Below are 20249 nucleotides of genomic sequence, written 5' to 3' on the forward strand. Positions count from 1 at the left end.
AATGTCAAAGCCACAGGTGTAGACAAGAAACTTCCTCATCTCAACAAGAAGTGGATTCAAACTAGAAGAGCGCTAGGAATAAAAACATTATATATAGATGAACCTCTTATAGTTTTTTTCTAACCTTCATCTTTAATCAGCGATTTCGAACAAATAAATACATTATGAGAATGAAGAATCTTTTGATATCATAGTTCATTCTACTATATATTTATACGATATGAATTCAAATTAATCGAGTCGTTAAATTTTGAATATCCTTTTTTTTTTTAAGGAAGTGACACTTGCTCACTTTATTACTCTATATAGATAAACCAATCCCCATAACCACTCACTTCCCTTTTATTCCACACTAGTACTTCTACTATCCACATCTTCAGCTCCACCACTACTTTTCCGATCACCGGAGCGACCGCCGGAGAAAACACCACCATGTCAGTCAAGGAGTGCACTCACCACAAAGACAAAAAACGAAAACTCGTCCGGAAACTCTTCGCCGGAATCCTCATTTTCCTCTTTGTCGTCCTCTTAACCATCTTACTAGTCTGGGCAATTCTACAACCCAAAAAACCCAGATTCATTCTCCAAGACGCTACAATCTTCAATTTCAACGTTTCCGCTCCCAATATCTTCTCCACTTCAATTCAAATCACTATATATGCCCGGAACCCTAACGACAAAATCGGCATTTACTACGATAAGATGAAAACATACGCGAACTACCACAAACAACAAATTACTTATTATACCCAAATTCCTTCAGTTTATCAAGGTCATAAAGACGTTAACATATGGTCGCCGTTCGTTTTCAGTAACAATGTTCCGATTTCACCTCTTAATGGACCAGATCTGAAAGAAGACCAGCAAAACGGCGGCGTTTGGCTCGATTTCAAAATTGACGGCCGTGTGAAATGGAGAGTTGGAACGATTACTACTGGGCATTATCATTTACATGTTACGTGTACGGCTTATGTACCGTTCGGAAATCATCCCGGCGACGGCGGAATTTTCGTCGGAAATAACGCTGTGAAATATCAACTTGCCCGGAGCTGTGATGTGAGTGTTTAGTAATTTGGAGAAGATGATGAAGCAGAGGAGTTTATTGCCACTGGAAGTATTTATTTTTCTTTTTAATTACTTTTTTTTGGACCAACTTTTATTTTCTAATTTTTATTTTTCTGCTATTTACAGTTTTAATATTTTTGGTCCTATAAAGTTGAATGAACTGTACATTTTTTCTGCTAAAGAATAATATTGGAAAACTTATATTATATATATAAATAAATTACAAATAATTGTCTTCTTAGTTCTTATTGTCATTAGTTAGAAATTAAATAAGTAAAAGTGAACGATACTTGAGTTCAAGTCTTGGAAACAATTTTGGTAGGAATATAAGATAAGTTTGCGTATAATAAGTTCTTGTAATTGGAAACATTTTGGCAGGAATGTAAGGTAAGTCTACGTATAATAAGTCTTGTGACTCTTCTCTGAATCCTATGCATAGTGAGAGCTTTAGTGCACCGAACTGTCCTTTCTTTTTAATTAAATAAATTATTTACTTGTTAATTAAAAATTTTAGAAATATGTTTTTTCGATTATCTAAGGTTTTTAGGGATTGGTGAAATATTGGATCATGTAAGAAATTTTTGGTTTACTCTAATAATTACTTGATGTTTACTCTATGTTTTTTTAAAAAATTATGTTTTGTTTATTGATATATGATTGTAGATGAGTAATAAGTACTTCTTGATTCATAATACAAGGTTTTGAGTTAGTCAAGCCTTTAATTATGAAATTATTTTTTTAGATAGTGTTCTATTTTCAATATATGTTTGATGTTTCCTCATTCAGAATTAAAATGAATTCTAATACGAATATGATAGATTGAGTGTAAAATTAAAAAAAGTTAATTCTTTATGTGAAAAGGGTATTTTTCATGACTATTACATATGGTGATTCTTCTATTTGTATTTTTGCTAATGAAAGGGGCCTATAAAAGTGACAGATATTCCCTTCTACTATAATATATAGAGTTACAAATAATTAATTAAGATCATAAAGAATTTATATATAATTAAAATAATTGATTAACTTGGATTGTTGCAGTTGTATTCAAGTTGATTTAATTGGTTTTTTTTTTCTTTCACATGCCTATATTAAGGCTTTGAAGTTTACTCTTCAATGGTTTTGAGGGCTAGTGAATTTTTCTAATCATGCTAACGTGAAATATTTTGTGCACTTAATTATTGTTTATTTGTATTTTTTATATTAAAAGTTAGGTAAAATGGGACATGTGACCTGTTTTGATTAGTCTAGAAATATATAGAAGGGGGCAACCCATGTGATATATAATTTAATTTTAATGTACTGCCTGATTTAGGCTGTTTACCAAACTATAACTTGTTTCATAAGTCTCTCTTCACTATACCACAATTTCAATGTTCATGATGACACTTTTTTAGGGATGGTATTTAACGCAGCGGCAAATTCAGAATTTATCGATCATGAAAAATGTGTTTTTGTAAATTTGCATGTTACTCTCTGAATTCGCTACAAGTTAGGTGTACTAATTGGGGGAGGGGGTCATAATAATTATTGGTTTTTATTTATGATTTAATAATAACAATTACAGTTCAATCATATGATAATTTAAGATCGAATATATGTGATCTAATTTTATAAGGAGATATTTTTTGACACTTTATGAAAGTGCTTAGCAGTAGGTGGGTTAATTATTAGTGAATTGTTGGTAGAGTATTAGTGGGAAAGTGTGTTTATGATTAAGAAAATTTGGTATCAAAGAGATAAGATTTATGTGGCTTTATGTCATCGGACAACAATGAAAGAGACTAGCAAAAAGTAGATACACTCAACTTTCTATAATAATGTCGTTTATATGAATAAAAGAATATATAACATAACATACCATAACATGAATAATTATCAATTTTTTTTAAAAAAACTTGAGTTTCTAATTAAATATTACTATTACAAAAAATTGACGATTATAAAGAGATCTAATTAACGTTAATAGAATGATTATAAATAGTGGTTTGAGGAGAAGACAAAAATGGGTAATGCACTTTACGTGTAAGAAAGAGATGTGACTAAAATAGAAGAATAGGTGGATGACCTAATAATATAGACTATAGTATATGTCCCATCTCTGATTAATTTTTATTTGTATTCTATTGTACTATATGACATCCAATAATATTCTATCTATGGTTGGCCCATTTTGGCTTTTATGCTCGTTGTTTTCATGGTCCAATATTACAATAAACCAAATCTATAAAAGTCCAAGATGGACAAGTGGCACATAAACTCAAATAGTTGGAATGATAGGGAAATAGTTAGAAGAGTGAGTTCATAATTCAATTATTATTATCCTTTAGTTAAAATCCAACGACATAAAATTATAAGATTAAAAAATATTGAGATGATATATTCAGAGGGGTTGTGTGAAAACAGATAATATCTTGATAGTTGAGCTTGAATCATAACATAAGGTATTGAAGTTAGTCATATAAAATATGTCATCTTTTTTAATTATACGCGTCATCTCAAGAAATGTGTGAGGTTGTATGACTTATTGAAGTGAATGTTTAATTAAAGGAACTGACATATTTTACGTGGTTAACTTAACTAACTAATAGAAGAATGAGATAAGGTGTCTAGTCAAAACATTTTACTGGGAAATAAGACGTTCAATTGATCAAACAACGCTTAGTTCGAGTTTTTAAATAAAATATTCTGACAAGTCTAAGCAATTCTTGATATAATGTGTTAGTGATAAAACTGTGATGGTAATAGTTGGGATGGTTGAACAGAGAAATGGCCCCATGTTAGGAGACTCAATCCAGCCCAATACCATTCAGATTGGTCAAAAGAGATGCACTAAATTATATTGGAAATGGTTGATTTTGAATTTTTGACCATTATTTTTTCCATAGGACAAGCGGAGTAAAAGGTTAAAACAACCCACCAAGATTATTTTTTGTAAAAACGAAAAGAAATGGGGAGGTTTGGGTGATTTACAAGGATGACCTTGAAGATAGGTAATCTTGAACTTTTGATCTGTTAAACTTAAATTAATGATGTACTAACAGATAACAATATATCAAAGTGTCATTTGAATCTTATCGTCTTAAATATATTAGGTGAGATACTAACAAACTGAATTAGTATAATCAACTTCCAAACTAATAAACAAACTAACATATATATCCTCATAATAACAAAGAAAATCAGCATAAATAAAAGTAACTCATTATTTATTAACAATCATAATATAATCCAAATAACAAAAAGGAGAGAAATCTCCTAATCAAGAAAATATACTAATGAAAAAAAAGGATAATAATAAATAAACTCCATAAATGTGAAAATGATTAAAAAAAAATAAAAAATCTACCAATCAAGATGGCACCTAGTTTCCTCAAAATTAACAGATCTGCCATTGGCCTCCAAAGGTACCTTAAAATCACACTCAATTTTGGGCTTAATTTTGTGAGTTTTAATCCAACCAATCTTTAGCCTTATACGCATATAAAGCTTCATTTCCATCTCATAAATCCCTAAATTCTTCTCATTATTATAATTTGTTTTCTCTCTATCTCCCAATAAAACCAAATTTTGTCCTTTAAACACCGGATGCAAATAGCTAGTATTTTTGTGACCTTGATAAAATCGTTCCAAATTTTGACTAGCAAATCTTTGGCCTTGATACATACCTCTTGCTTCGATCGAATCGTAGTAAATCCCGATTCGTTTATTAGGGTTCCTAATAGTCATGTTGAGTGCAAGATCATAGTAGAGGGTGTTGTTTGTAGTGGAATAATCGAATTGTGTCAACGTGGCATCTGTCACATAGAAATTGACCTTGTTAGGACGTAGGACTAGCCAGAGGACTAATGCAATGATTCCGAGGACGATGAGGATGGTGAAGATGATTTGGAAAATGCAGTTGCATAGGCAACCGAAGAGGCAGCTGCAAGGGTTGCAGCTGCTTCCCTGTCCATGACGGTGGTAGGATTTGGACGGGGGTGGAATGGACGGGCCATAATAGGCTCCGTTCAAGTTGGACATAGCTTTTAACAAAAACAAGAAAGTTAAAATTAAGTACGTATAACTTCTTCTTCTTTTTTATAATTTGTTGCTTTGAGAATGATGTAACTTTTGGTGAGTAGAGATGAATATATATAGGTGTTTGTTAACTAAACTTTGGTTAATGTGTAGAATGGAAAATGTTGAATTGGTAAGCAAATGTGGATTTAATTGAATAGTAGAAAAGGCCGTATTTTTTATTTGAAAGACACGGTTTCTCTTGACATTGTCTTCTTAGAAATTTCCAATTAAGATATAGTTATTGACTTAAGTTTTAGACATTTTTTGTTATTTTTTTCAGTGTCTTCTTCGCATATATATATATGATGTTTAATTAGTTAAGAAGATAATAATGTGAATGGGATATTATGAGAAGAGTAAAGTGGTATTATAATTAAAATATCTATATTGTGATGGGGACGTTGGAACATTCTTCCTTCTTGTCTAATTTGTCAAGTAGAAGGAAGAATCAACATCACATAGTTCATTAGGGTATTCGTTACAACGATATCATATATGATATATTCAGTCTGATTCCACAAATAAAGTGTGAATTACTTTAATTACTGGTCAATCGTCAATATATATAATTACATTTGTATAAATACATATCGCAAGGGAAAGGTTCACAATCTAAATTGTCGCTGAGTTACATAGGATTGTGCCGATGTTTCATATAAGCTTGTTTACGTTATTCCTAGAAATCCCCCATCAAAGTTTTATTGTTTACGTTATTCCTAGAAATCCCCCATCAAAGTTTTTCACATAATCTATGCAATGTACTTGGGTTTTAATTGAACAGGAGCCTCTAGAGTAACAATAAGGTTGTCTTCACGTGATTTATAGATCACAAATTTGCATTAGCATAGACAACTTACATCATATTTCTTGAGGTGCGATCCTTTCCCTCACCCTGCGTGAACACGTAATGCGTTTCCAATTGGGTTTTAATTATAATTAGCTTACATTTGTTTCTATAGCATTTTCTCATTTCACAACCTAACCACTCGGATTTAATATAAAATATATTTCAAACAATATAGTCAAAATCAAATACTCCATGTAGGTATCATATATATGTTGATTAGGTAATGGAAAGTCTCATTTTATGACTAAATATACATTGATGTTGAAATTTGTATACATGGTATTTTAAGGGTCGCTGTTATTTTTTTAAAAAATAAAGTCACGCGTAAATAAAAGATTAGTTTCATACTTATATGTTGTTGAATTTTTAGTTCATTACTAAATAAAAAGGAAATAGAGAAAGAGTGGAAACTTCTATGAAGACAATTTCAAGTGAAAATGATATATATATGTTTGATGTTATTTGATTTTTTAAAGCAGTTTAGTAGGACACGTGGTTTGTCTGATAATGAAAGTCATGATTTGAAGCTTTAAAAATTAATTAAATACGTTGATAATTTCTTAAATGATGGTCTATTTTATTTGAGCAACTGAATACATCATAAAGTATTCCTACTAGATATTTACAGTCAATTTTGGAAATGCTTTGAATATGTTTTCAAACGTTTATTTAGATAAGTTAATTACTTAAAATATGACATTTTCCTTAATTATACATTAGATTCAGTGAATTGTAAAACCTCAAGCATGTTCCTTAAGTTAAAAAAAAAAAAATGTTCCAATTGAGGCTAATGTATTACTATATCATATATGAGTCATATTTTATGTGGTTAACTAATTTATGTAATAAGAAATTATAAAAGAATTTTCTAAATTTAAACTAAATGTTTTTAATAGGATAACTTTATCATATATTCATGTATTCGCACGAAATATGCCATATTTTAATGTCTAAATAAAATTTACTGATAAATTAAAGAGGTTATTGATGTATCCTCTTGAAAAAACTAAAAGAAAACCAATTTCTTTTTTTTCAACACAGTAAAATTCAAAATTGTGTTTTGTTTTTAATTATTAATTTGAATAGAAATAGTAAAATTAGAGTAGTTAATTGAACTTAAGACATCAAAATTAGCTCATAAAAAAATCTTCTTTCTTTCTGACTTTATCCATTATGTTAAACATTCTTTCGATGATTAGACATTTTATTTTCTTATTCATCTCATATTTCAAGCTTACGTCTCTTACCATTTTTAGCAATAATAAATTAAATACTACGTACTTAGTAAACAAGCCTTCCGTGCTTGAATATTCTTACGACTCGTTGATTTTCGAGCCAAACGTAAAAATTAAAAGTTAAAAGTCAATTCAAACAGGTTTTAAGTTTTTTGTTTTTTCATTCAATGTTTGATATTAATAGTGGAGTCCGATTAAATTTGAAATCATGTCGGAAATTTCCATACCTAACGAAGATGACTCTGTATTAAAAAAACTCGAATCCGAGATCTCTGATTGAGAATGAAGTAGCGTTTATATGTGAAGTCTTGCCAAGAAGCAATCGCGTCGTCATTTCAAAGAACATAAAAACACGGTATTTTATTCAAATCAATCCACTTTTGCTTACCAATTCAACATATTTTACCTACTCAAATATTATACACATTAAATCATAGACTATACAAACACCTATATATATTAACCTCAACTCACCATAGGATCATAACTCTCATCTATATATTTTTTTCATCTTATATTACACCAAAGGAACAAAGAACAAAAAAAGTTGTACTTAATTTTGGCTTTCTTGTTTTTGTTATAAGCTATGTCCAACTTGAACGGAGCCTATTATGGCCCATCCATTCCACCTCCGTCCAAATCCTACCATCGACATGGACGGGGAAGCAGCTGCAACCCTTGCAGCTGCCTCTTCGGTTGCCTATGCAACTGCATTTTCCAAATCATCTTCACCATCCTCATTGTCCTCGGAGTCATTGCATTAGTCCTCTGGCTAGTCCTACGTCCTAACAAGGTCAATTTCTATGTGACAGATGTCACGTTGACACAATTCGATTATTCCACTACAAACAACACCCTATACTATGATCTTGCACTCAACATGACTATTAGGAACCCTAATAAACGAATCGGGATTTACTACGATTCGATCGAAGCAAGAGGTATGTATCAAGGCCAGAGATTTGCAAGTCAAAATTTGGAACGATTTTATCAAGGTCACAAAAATACTAGCTATTTGCATCCAGTATTTAAAGGACAAAATTTGGTTTTATTGGGAGATAGAGAGAGAACAAATTATAATAATGAGAAGAATTTAGGGATTTATGAGATGGAAATGAAGCTTTATATGCGTATAAGGCTAAAGATTGGTTGGATTAAAACTCACAAAATTAAGCCCAAAATTGAGTGTGATTTTAAGGTACCTTTGGAGTCCAGTGGCAGATCTGTTAATTTTGAGGAAACTAGGTGCCATCTTGATTGGTAGATTTTTTATTTTTTTTTTATTTGTGATTTGTTGTATTTCCTTTATTTATTGGATCACATTAGTATAATTTCTTGATTAGGGGATTTATCTCCTTTTTTGTTATTTGGATATATATTATGGTTGTTAATAAATAGTGAGTTTGTTTTATTTTTGCTGATTTTCTTTATTCTGGAATTTGGATACTATAGTTTTTTGTTTATTAATATAGTAGTTTGGAAGTTAATTAAAGTGTATTAAAGCCAATTTTTAATTTTGAAGAAAAGGCAAAGTTGACATTTTCCTTTTCACATAGAGAACATAAAGTAAAGGTCAAGAAAAGGCTAAGGTTGAAATCTTGTATCTGCCACGGTATGTAATGTGGATTCTCGAATTAGTAGCTCAACTATATTTACTTGATATATATGAGTTCGAGTCATTTCAAGGTAGAGTTACCACTTAACGTCAAGTGCAATCAACTATCCGTTGAGAAATTAACCATATACATTTTATTATTAGATCAATTTATGTTGACATTAAGCTAATAACATTGTTTTTCTTACAAATGAATAAATGATGGAGACTTGTGAATGTGACTAGCCAATAAGCCATTTGCCAAACTGTCTGTCTTGATTGTGACACAAATTTTGGTACTTCAATAAGACCAGACATGTGAAATTAACATGTTTTGGCTTCATAATAAATATGAAAAAGAGTAATATGAAAGTGATAATGATCGATCGCGAAAAAATAATTGTGAGGGAGAGGTAAGTAGTATAAGAAATTGCGTTTGTTAGGAAATATTTAAACTGAGAGATTTTTCGGTGTAAATTCAAATTTAGTCAGTGAAAAAAAGTACTTTCACTTGAGAGGTAAACTACAAATTAGAATACGAGACATGTAATTTTAGTGATTTTTTTTTGTGTCCGATATTAACATTGGAGTCCGACTAAATTTGGAGTCATGCCAAGAAGTCCCACTTTGGGAATAAAGCACTTCGTAACAAAGGTAACTCCGTACTCAGAGGATTCGACCTCAAAACTTCGATATACCACTTTATCACAATCTTTGTTGGTAGTGACTTTTTCTTATTATATCATTACTTGAAAATGTACAAAAATAATTTATACTACTACTCCCTCTATATCCCAATTTAAGTTTTCCAACTCGAAGATTCCATGTGACAGGATTAAGACCGTCAGAGTTAAAAGATTGCACATATTTTTAATTTAAGATTACAAAATTCAAGAATTTCTCTTTATTTTTAAATTTCATATCCAATCAAACTAAAACACTTAAATTGTATGTGACGAAAGAATTTGGAGATTTTTTCAATGAGAATAGTCTTGATAATAAATATATACCACGCGCAATCTTCGTTGCTACAATGTGTTCAATTTCTAAGAAGGTGCTTTTGAAAATATCAAACGACCTTTTTCTTCTATTTAATTATTATATAATCACCTATTGCTTACCAATATTCCATAGTTCCAATCTAACACAAAAACATATTTTTGCTTAAATATGTAATATACTTCAAAATAAACACAATTTTAGTTACTTTTGTATTTCTTAAAATGCCAGAACTCAATCCATGTAGCCCTCTTCAACTACCTGTTCAAAATTATCTTCACCTTTCTCATGATCATCGGAATCATCGCATTATTAGTCCTCTGGCTAGTCCTACGTTCTAACAAAATCAAATTTTACGTGACAGATGACATGTTCACACAATTCGATTTATCCAACACGAACAAAACCTTTTACTACGATTTCCCTCAACATGACTACCAATAGGCATGTTGAGATTTGCTACGATTCAATTAAAACAAGAGATAATATGTATGGAGGCGATAGATTTTCTAGTCATAAAAATACTAGCAATTTGCATCCAGTGTTTAAAGGACAGAGTTTTGTTCTATTGGGAGATAAAGAAAAATCGAATTACAACAATGACAAGAGTTCGTGGATTTATGAGATGGAAGTAAAGCTTTATTACATACATAAAAGGCTAAAGTCTGGTTGGATTAAAACGGAATATTTCTTATATATACGAAATTAGACTCATATTTATAAATAATTAATTGTAAACTCAATTATTATGATAATATTAACTTATAAATTCGTTGTAAAAATCAATAAATATAGATAAGTGTAACATTTTTCCTTTTCATAATGAATACGAAAATAGAGTTTGGTAGGATAATGTTGTTGTGTTATGGCATATTTGGGAAAGTGGAGCAAAAATAGACAGCACAGCTGCCCAACAAAAGTTGTCTCAAAATATCTAAGTTACCACCATTATATGAAAAATAATGTACTAATTTAGATTCCAATTTAGTCACAAATCCCATACGTACACATGAGCAATATGTGTATAATTGTGGAATTGAAATTCAACTTCTCCCTATCTTCAACGTTTTAAAACGAGTTAGAAGACTTCTCTCGAAAAAAATAGGAAATATAGTAGTTTTACCTATTCGATCCTTCGCACACCTATAACTAAATATCTAGACTGTGGGTGATAATAGTATAACTTACATAAATAACATAGTGTTAAAGAGCTAATTATATTATTTTCCTACTCTTTTTCAAATTACAAACTCCCTTAAAATTTATGGACTTCAGATACAATATTACTGGACTTCCTGATATATCACTGAACATCTGGATACATAGGTGAGAGATGTATCAGAGAGTGGAGGGATGTATATGAGAGGGATAGGGATGTATCAGCGAGAGGAGAGTGATGTATCCGAGAGAGAATTTTTGAAATATTTTTAAATGATAGGAAATTTTAGAGATTATGGTAAAATAAGCTGTGTATTTAGATAATTTTTCCATAATATGATACAAAGGCCCAACAATAGATAAAAATCAAGAATTGACGTGTCTGACTCTGATATCACGATACTTATACAACAAAATAAATCTCAGACCTAATTTAATCCCGAAAGCTAACTTGTGGGGTCATGAGAATCACCTAAAATCATAAAAGATTGACCAAGTACCCATCTTTAGCCTCTATTAAAGTCTAATAAAAGTCTTGACTAAATACCAAGTCAATGACGTATAATTTTGATACACATACTCCCTCTCTCTCTAACTCTAATTACTTGTCCACTTTTGAATTAACACACCTATTAAGAAAATAATTAATGACATAGTGAGTTTACCATTTTACCCCTATTAATTATGAAGTGGATGAGAAGTTTCACATTTTTCAAAATAATTAGTCATTTAATTGAGGGTATAATAGGTAAAAAGAATTTATCCTTTCTTGATTTGTCAAAATAGACAAGTAATTAGGGATAACTATAAAAGGAAAAGTGGACAAGTAATTACAGACCGAGGGAGTAATTGTTAGGCACAATTTCTAAGAAGCTACCTATAAATAAACTAGCGCGTCCTTCAAACTCCAAAACACGGCCTTTTTCTTCTACTTATAATCATACAAAGAAAACACACATATCCATATTACAATTTACACCTATATATACCTACCAAAATACAAATAATTCATCTTCATCCACTAAAACATCATCCTCATAAACACAAAAAAACTCAACACATCTTTTGTATTTCTTTGTTTAAGTTATGGCACCAGAACCTAACTTAAACGGAGCCTATTATGGCCCCTCAATTCCTCCACCACCAACCAAAACCTACCACCGTAGTCGCGGTGGTGGTAGTTGTTGCAACCCATGTAGTTGTCTCTTCAACTGTCTATGCACTTGCATTTGCCAAATCATCTTCACCCTCCTCATCATCATTGGAGTCATCGCGTTAGTCCTTTGGCTAGTCCTACGTCCTAACAAGGTCAAATTCTATGTCACAGATGCCACGTTGACACAATTCGATTATTCCACTACAAACAACACCCTCTACTATGATCTAGCACTCAACATGACTATTAGGAACCCTAACAAGCGCGTTGGGATTTACTACGATTCGATAGAAGCAAGAGCTATATATGGTGGTCAGAGATTTGCTAGTCAAAATTTGGAACCATTTTATCAAGGTCACAAAAATACTAGCATTTTGCATCCAGTGTTTAAGGGACAAGGTTTGGTTTTATTGGGAGATAGAGAGAAATCAAATTATATTAATGAGAAGAATTTAGGAGTTTATGAGATTGAAGTGAAGCTTAATATGCGTATTAGGCTAAAGATTGGTTGGATTAAAACTCACAAAATTAAGCCTAAAATTGAATGTGATTTTAAGGTACCTTTGGAGGCTAATGGTAGATCTGGTAATTTTGAAGAAACTAGATGTCATCTTGATTGGTAGATATATTATATTTTTTTGAGTATTATTATTTTATTTTATCTCTTTGTTTTTTTTCCATTTGGACTTTAGCATTCATGGACATATGTATTATTGTTATTTGATTATTGTTGTGAAATAAATAATGTACATTTTTCTTCTTTAATGTCATTATTGGAATGGTTCTTTGCTTTTGTTATTTCAATTTGGGTGTTGATTAAAATTTTTTAGGTGGGTCAATGAGATACCTAATCCAAACCTATTACTCCTAATAATTACATTAAGTTTGATCATAAATTTCTCATTTTAGGTGAGCTAAAATACATTTTATGAACCGGCACCCAAGGGTGTGGCCTAGTAGTCAATGAAGTAGTTGAGAGTCGTGAGGTCTTATTAAGTTCAAATTTTAGTAGAAACAAAAAAACATTAGGTGATTTTTTCCATCTGACATAGCCTTGATGGTCAGGATTACCAAGTACGTACCTGTTGGCTAGACAGACACCACGATCATTAAAAATACAAAAAGATAAGTTTGAAAAGAAAATCCACAATAACAATCCATTAATAATTGCACGTAGACGCCCTCTCATTTATAAAAAACTACACTTGCACCCCTTTATTTGACAACACATGTTACATTTTAGTCCTTTTCGATTCACCAACTACTATTTCTTGATAGGAATTCAATAAGTAATTACGTAGCAAAGAGCTATCTCTTAACGTCAATTTCATTATCTTGTTATGTTAGTAGCTTCGAAATCAAAGAAGGCATAAGGCATTTTAGTATAGAAATCAATGACGTTACACTACTTGATATTCCATGAGGTTCTAATCGATAAGTAATAAAAACAGGATCTTACCTGACGGATGAGATACAAATCATTTTTTTGGACTATCAATATCAACTCGACTCGTATTAAACTAGCACTTTCACATATCCATTTCAAATACTGGAATATTAAACTAGTATTTTTTTTTCTTCATACAAATTAAGGGTAAAGGAAATGGGGGAGAGACAACATAGTGGAGAATTGAACCTTCAACGATAAAGTAACCATTTTGATAATCAATCAATTGAGCTACTAAATTTTTTCATATATAATCATCGATTTTAGTATTCTAAATTAGAACTTACAAAGCAAAGATACATTGAAACAACAAAACAAATATTGAACGTGTTGACTTATAAATGCCACCAACCGGATTATGAATATGACTAATCAACAGTCACTTTCCATATTAAAAAATAACATGATTCACCAACTAATCTTTTTTCTCATTAATGTGTACTCCATCCATCTCAATTTATCTCATTTATCGACTCTTAAATGTTTATTAGAATTTGTCATGCTTGACAAGTATTTCGTTAGGATGAGGCATGGCCCATGGGTAATGAGTTTTCACTTTAAAATAAACACGAAAAGAGAAATTGCTAGGACACATTATATGTGTTGCTCCAAAGATAGATGTGTCAAACGAGTGAATTAGGCTAAATTTAGGCCGATCAAATTGGGCTGGGTTAATAAATGAACTGTTTATTGACATGTACAAAAACTATTTGGGCTTCAATTGACTAAAATGCTAGTCATAACCCAATCCACTCACTTCTTAGTAAGCTTTAATTGCTTTATTTGATATTTTATAAATTTTTTGTATATAATTTTTTTTTCTTTATTATGACTATAAATAGCATATTAAATTTTTTTTAAAATCCTTGTAAAAATATTTTGATAAGATTTCTTATGAGTCAATTTGAATTGTATATCAACCAAATTCTTAATGGGATGAAATGAGTTGAACTAATAAATTGACGAATTTTAACCTATCCAAACTTAAACGAATTGAACGGGTTGGACTTGATTTTAACACCCCTAGTCCCACACATTCTATAATCTATACAGTAATGTTGTAATTGTTCAGAAGTCAATTGGATATATTTCATCAGTTAGTTATTCTAAGAATATGAGTAGCGGGCCAGCCCAATAAGAATATTTGGTGAACTTTGTTGGGCTTAGTAAGTACACTGTAAATAGGAATGTATTGGGCTCAACTATTGAGTCCATTAGTGTTGCAAGTCACCAAATTGGGGTCATTACTCTTTAATGTATGTAGCAAATATTTTTTTAAAAACAACACTAAATCCGAATAGCGCAGGACCATTTGGGGTGACGCTTCCAATAAAAAAAAATTTGTACCTAGGGTTCGAACCCAAAATCTCTGGTTAAGCGTGAAACAGTCTCACCATTGCACCACAATCCATATTGGTAAAGTGACTCTTCACTAAAAAGTTAATGGAAGGAATTTTGTAAAGGTTCCTAAAAGTTAAAAGGTGAGCAACTTCCTTAAATTAAATGAAGTTAAGAAATGTATTTTTAAAGAAAGAAAAAGGTGAAAGATTTTGCCTATATAATGATGATGTCTTATATTCCATCAAGGCTTCACATAGAAGTTTCAATAGACAAAATAATTCATCTTTTATTAAGGAATATATATTTTTAAGGAAATAAAAAGTTGATTTGTTTCAATCCCAAAATGGTTCCACTAATTTTATGTCCAAAATACATATTAAGAGATCAAAACTATCCCTAGACCAAAAAAATTATACAAACAAATAGTATATATATATATGTGTGTGTTCGTGATGCTCATGTTAGAGGTTTGGTTGATCAAACAACTGATAGGTTTTAGTCTGATAAACTTTTGAAAAAGATATGATAAAAATTTACATAGTATACGTATGTATAGAGTTTTTAAGCTTGATGATAACATAGCCTAAGGGACAAATCTATAGAGTTTTTTGGGCCAGACAAATAATACGCTTCATGAACTTGAGTTGTGACAATTCTAGAGAGTTTTGCTCCATGAATTGCTAGTAGAATATTGTTTCCTTTTTATTTGAAATTATTTTTAACTCTTGAGAATATATAATACATATGAATCAAATATTTTCCCATATTCTTACAAGAGGGAATATATTCTCTCAATGAGGAATGGATAACTACTGCCCAACTCAAAAAAAAAGAAAAAAGGAAAGCACTATACTATAGTTTTTTTCCAAAAATTTGGTCATAGATTCTTTGTAAAATTAAGTGCACGTTTGACCACAAGCAATAATTTCCACTTTTTTCAAAAATATGAATATAGAAATGTTACAATTAAGTTGAATTACAGAATCACTTGCAAAAATTGAAAAATAATTTTGATTTGTATTAGGTTCAAACATAACTTCAATTTTCAAATACCATTTTCAACTTGAAAACATATATAGCACTAATTTTTTCTTTTCCTAAACTTCACAATTTTTATATCCAAACACTCAAAAAATCGAAAATAATTCTACCTACTAGTGCTTTTCATGTGTCTCAATATCATTGGACTAAAAGCAAATATGTCTGAAATCTCATGTGCTAATTTTTTTTTTACACAAAAAGTTCCCTTATGCACGATGAGAGGAATAAGAAAGTGTTCTTTAGGTTCATATAATATCTTTATAGTATATTGTATATGTTGTTCTTTGATAAATATCATTATTATTATTATTGTGATAAGATGATGAAAAGTTGAAAAAAGGTAATGCACTGAAAAGGTACGTAAAAAGGTGCATAAATAAAAGTAGTGTGAGATAAGAAAAGTTTTTTTAAAAAGATAACTTTTTTTGGTGTTAAAAGGGCTGTCCACTTTCTGCAATATTAATACTTTATTATAAAGAATATTTCAGTCATTAATGTATATGTAGTTCATGCATGGTGGAGGATCTCACTTTGCTTCTCTACTTTTAATGGATAATCTAAAGATTCCATGTAATTAAATTCTTTCACATCTCAATAATCTAAGATGGATATATATATGTTTCCTTGCAAGATACATCTTTTTTTCCCCTCATATCTGGAGCCCACATTGATGTCGCGACTAAATTTGGATCGCGTTCTGCAAGTCCATTTGAGGGCGACACTGCCAGCAACAGGATTTTCTCCATATCTAGGGATCGACTTCGAGATCTCTGATAAAAGGTAAAGCAATTTCACCACTACACCATACATCACCTAGATCTATATTTGTATAGTTTATGTCGACCATTGCCCCCCCNCCCCCCCCCCCCCCCCCCCCTTTTTCTTTTATGTGGATGATCTCTATAATAGTATCGTTTGTTTAGATATATTTTAGTTACTATAGCAATATTATATAACATAACATACATATAAGTTGATTTCAAAGAAAACTTGACTGTTAATAGTGATATTATCATAAAAGATGATCATTATAAAAAAAATATGATTGTGACTTCAAGTAACGATCAATTACGTGCACAAAACTTTTTGTAAATAATATTTCAATAGTTTTGAAAAAATAATCAAATAAATAAAACACTTCAATAATTAACAAATGGTGTGGTGATAAACAAACCTACGATATAAAAGAGAATACAAAAAATATCAATCCAAACTCTCTAACCCTAATGTACTATTGCTAAAAAAAAATTAAAAAAATCCCCAATTTATAAAAGTCAAAAACCTTTAATTTTTCTTTTAGAAAAAGTAAAAATAAACATACGACCTCCTTTTACTGCAAAGGCCTCTATTGGATAGAAAAGTAGAGTGGAAAAATACAAAATATTCACTTAATTACATCATGGTGACTATTTTGCCCATCATTCACCAATACAAAAGTTCAAATTAAATTTTAAAAAATCAGAACAAAATACTAACACGTAAAACATGTTACTAACTATTATTACCCATATACTCTTCGATTATTACTTGGTCTAGAGGGAATAATTGGTGTTGCCATTGGCCTAGCAATTGCAAGTTTTAATGTTTTATTGTATAGTATAACTATATCAGAAAATAGTTTCACAGCATAATTTGCAATTTCTTCTGTATCATATTTAACGAAAGCAAAACCTTTATGCTTATTAGTTTCTATGTCACGAGGAATATATAAGTCGATAACAAATCCTGCTTGAATTAAAATATCATATAATACGCGATTGCTTACTCCTTCATGCAAATTTCCAACGTAAACACTGAAATTAGTCATGATTGGGATTGAAAAACTAATTTGAGAATTAGAATAAAAGCTTAGCACAAATAAAGAAAAGTAATTTACACGAATAAAGAAAAGTAATTATATATAGTTCTTTGCTTATTGTACTATCAATTGTTGAAAAAAGCATCTCTATTTATAATAGTGTAAAACTTGTCAAACTTAATTTGACTAGAGATTGGAAAAGTACAACCTTATTTAAATATGGATTAATAAATAAATTAACAAATATCAAATCCTAAACAATTTTGGTTTCTATATTTTTATATGCTAATTTTGTATGTTTTTAATTTCATCACCGACTTATAGATGGTTTAGTAATTTGTTGCTATACTTAATTATTCAGACTTTGCTTAAAAGTAACTTTCGATATGTCTCATGAGTAATATTCTAGAATATTATGATTTTAATATTATTAATAAGTTTTTTCAATTTTCTACAAAAAATAATAAATGATAAAATGCCCTATCAACATAGAGGAAAAAAAGACCAAAATCCTTCTCTTTTTTGCATTGCCCTAATGAAAACGGGAGAAGACAAAAAGTGATGTTTATATATATATATATATATATATATTGTCAATCGTTTAAAAAGTTTTAGATTTAACTCAAACTCAAAAGCTAATGCATGAGATTGTCTAAGTTCAGGTAAGAAAGTCCAGGACGCCTTTCATCATGATATAAGATTCTTTTCCATTCATCATCCTCTCTCTCGTCACACCCCGACTATCCAATCTCACGATGTGCATGCCCAGACACTGTTTGATCGTTGCAGAGTGTGGACAATCTATCTAGAACCACATCGGGAGCCGAGAAGCCCTAACTTTGATACCATATTAAACGAATATTGGATACTAGCTAGTTATATAATAAGTTATTTGTTTTATTTTTTTAAGAAATACAAATGGTTATTTCAGGGTATGGACAATTTATCTAAAAGCCACCTCGAAAGGCCTTAACTTTGATACCATATTAAACGAACCTTAAATACAAGATAAGTTATTTTTTTTTATGAAATAAAAATTGTTGTTGTAGGGCATGGACAATTTATTTGGAACCCACATTTGGAAATTGGAGGCCCTAACTTTAATACCATATTAAACGAATCATGGATACTAGTTAATTATAACAAGTTTTTTTTTTTTTAAGAAATAAAAAATACACTGACGTTATTTTGTTACATCAATTTAATCTAATTTTTCTTTTTTTTAAAAAAATGAAGTGATAATTGAGACCCTTTTAAAAAGCCAGGTATTATCCGACAAATTCCATTCTTATAGTGATAAATTTAATTTAAAGTAATACAGATTATGCTTTTGGCGCAATTAAACTTTTATTTTAAAGTTCAGAAAAAGAGAAAAAAAAATAACAAGAAAAAAAAAGGGAAAAGAAAAACAGCACATCTTAAAGTTAAGAGATTCTTCTTTAGAAAATTTTAATAACTTTTTTGTTTCGAAACTCTAATTTTTAATCAAATTAAATCAATTTGGATTATTTTAAATTAGATGTTTTTGGGGAATAACACGTTGCTAATATTCTACTACTAACTTTTTACATAATGCTTTTTAGAGATAAGAATGTTGGGTTTACGAAGATCAAAGTAAGTAAAATTAAAGTGATTCTCTTTTTTTTTTCCAAAACGAATAATAAATCATGAAAAGTAGTGCTAATTCTTTTGAGATTTATTGGATTTCATTTTATAAATTAAAGTGGAAAAGTTAATATTTTCCAAACTCATTTCATCGCAATTCATTTGTTAGTTATCTAATGACACGACTTTGTGTTTGTTGGGTAAAAAAATATGGTGAAATATTATTCGTTTTAAATTAAGTTACTTGAGTTTTTTTAAAGGACTCATAGTATAAAGGAAAAATTATATAATTAGACATATTTCACTAATATATATTATTATTATTATTATTATCTATATTTTTAAAATAGTACGTATTTTATCACTAATTAAGATTTTTCTATCGTATATTGAGGAAGATACACTTAGATCGATAAATATTTTTGCTGCCAGATACACTAAAATAATAGGAGGAGAGGCGAGCGAGATGAGGAGGAAGGCGAGTGATATTCGTTATGTATCCCATATACATGTGAATCCCACTTAGATACATGTATATGTATATATCTAATGTGATTCACATGTATCTAGGATACTAGATCATAGGATAGTGGCGAGCGAGATGGTAGAGAGGCGAGGGAGGCGAGCGAGATTTGGTATGTATCTCATGTACATGTGAATCCACTTGGATATAATGTATCTAGAACACATTACACCTAATTTTGACCACATGTATCTCAATCGAGATACACATATCTGGACATATCTGAACAAACCAAAATCTGATAACATACGTAATATTGCAAACTCGAGTGTATCTAGTAAAATTTATGTAAGTTTCCCCATTTTAATAGTTTCACAAATATTAATAATTCTATGACATATACATAACTCGATCGATTGCTTTGTTTATTCTTAATTT

At 30.2% G+C, this 20249-nt stretch overlaps 2 protein-coding genes and 2 pseudogenes across 2 annotated transcripts; 3 read left to right on the forward strand and 1 right to left on the reverse strand.

Annotated features, from left to right (window-relative positions):
• The first annotated feature begins 315 nt into the window (after nt 1–315).
• LOC125864605 (NDR1/HIN1-like protein 1) lies at nt 316–1277 on the forward strand. Its single transcript, XM_049544626.1, has one exon. The coding sequence runs from the start codon at nt 433–435 to the stop codon at nt 1066–1068; it is 636 nt and encodes a 211-aa protein (XP_049400583.1). The 5' UTR covers nt 316–432; the 3' UTR covers nt 1069–1277.
• A 3073-nt stretch (nt 1278–4350) lies between these two features.
• Nucleotides 4351–5139, reverse strand: LOC125864603 (NDR1/HIN1-like protein 3; annotated as a pseudogene).
• Nucleotides 5140–7694: 2555 nt separating this feature from the next.
• LOC125864604 (NDR1/HIN1-like protein 3) lies at nt 7695–8620 on the forward strand (annotated as a pseudogene).
• Nucleotides 8621–11897: 3277 nt separating this feature from the next.
• Nucleotides 11898–12881, forward strand: LOC125864601 (NDR1/HIN1-like protein 10). Its single transcript, XM_049544624.1, has one exon. It carries the CDS (start codon nt 12047–12049, stop codon nt 12737–12739), a length of 693 nt encoding a protein of 230 aa, XP_049400581.1. The 5' UTR covers nt 11898–12046; the 3' UTR covers nt 12740–12881.
• The last annotated feature ends 7368 nt before the right edge of the window (nt 12882–20249 follow it).

The sequence above is a fragment of the Solanum stenotomum genome, chromosome 5, assembly GCF_019186545.1.
Source record: "Solanum stenotomum isolate F172 chromosome 5, ASM1918654v1, whole genome shotgun sequence".
NCBI classification, from domain to species: domain Eukaryota; kingdom Viridiplantae; phylum Streptophyta; class Magnoliopsida; order Solanales; family Solanaceae; genus Solanum; species Solanum stenotomum.

Bases quoted from the DNA above. Each gene is read 5' to 3' on its own strand.
- LOC125864605 (XM_049544626.1), top strand. From the start codon at position 433: ATGTCAGTCAAGGAGTGCACTCACCACAAAGACAAAAAACGAAAACTC.
- LOC125864601 (XM_049544624.1), top strand. From the start codon at position 12,047: ATGGCACCAGAACCTAACTTAAACGGAGCCTATTATGGCCCCTCAATT.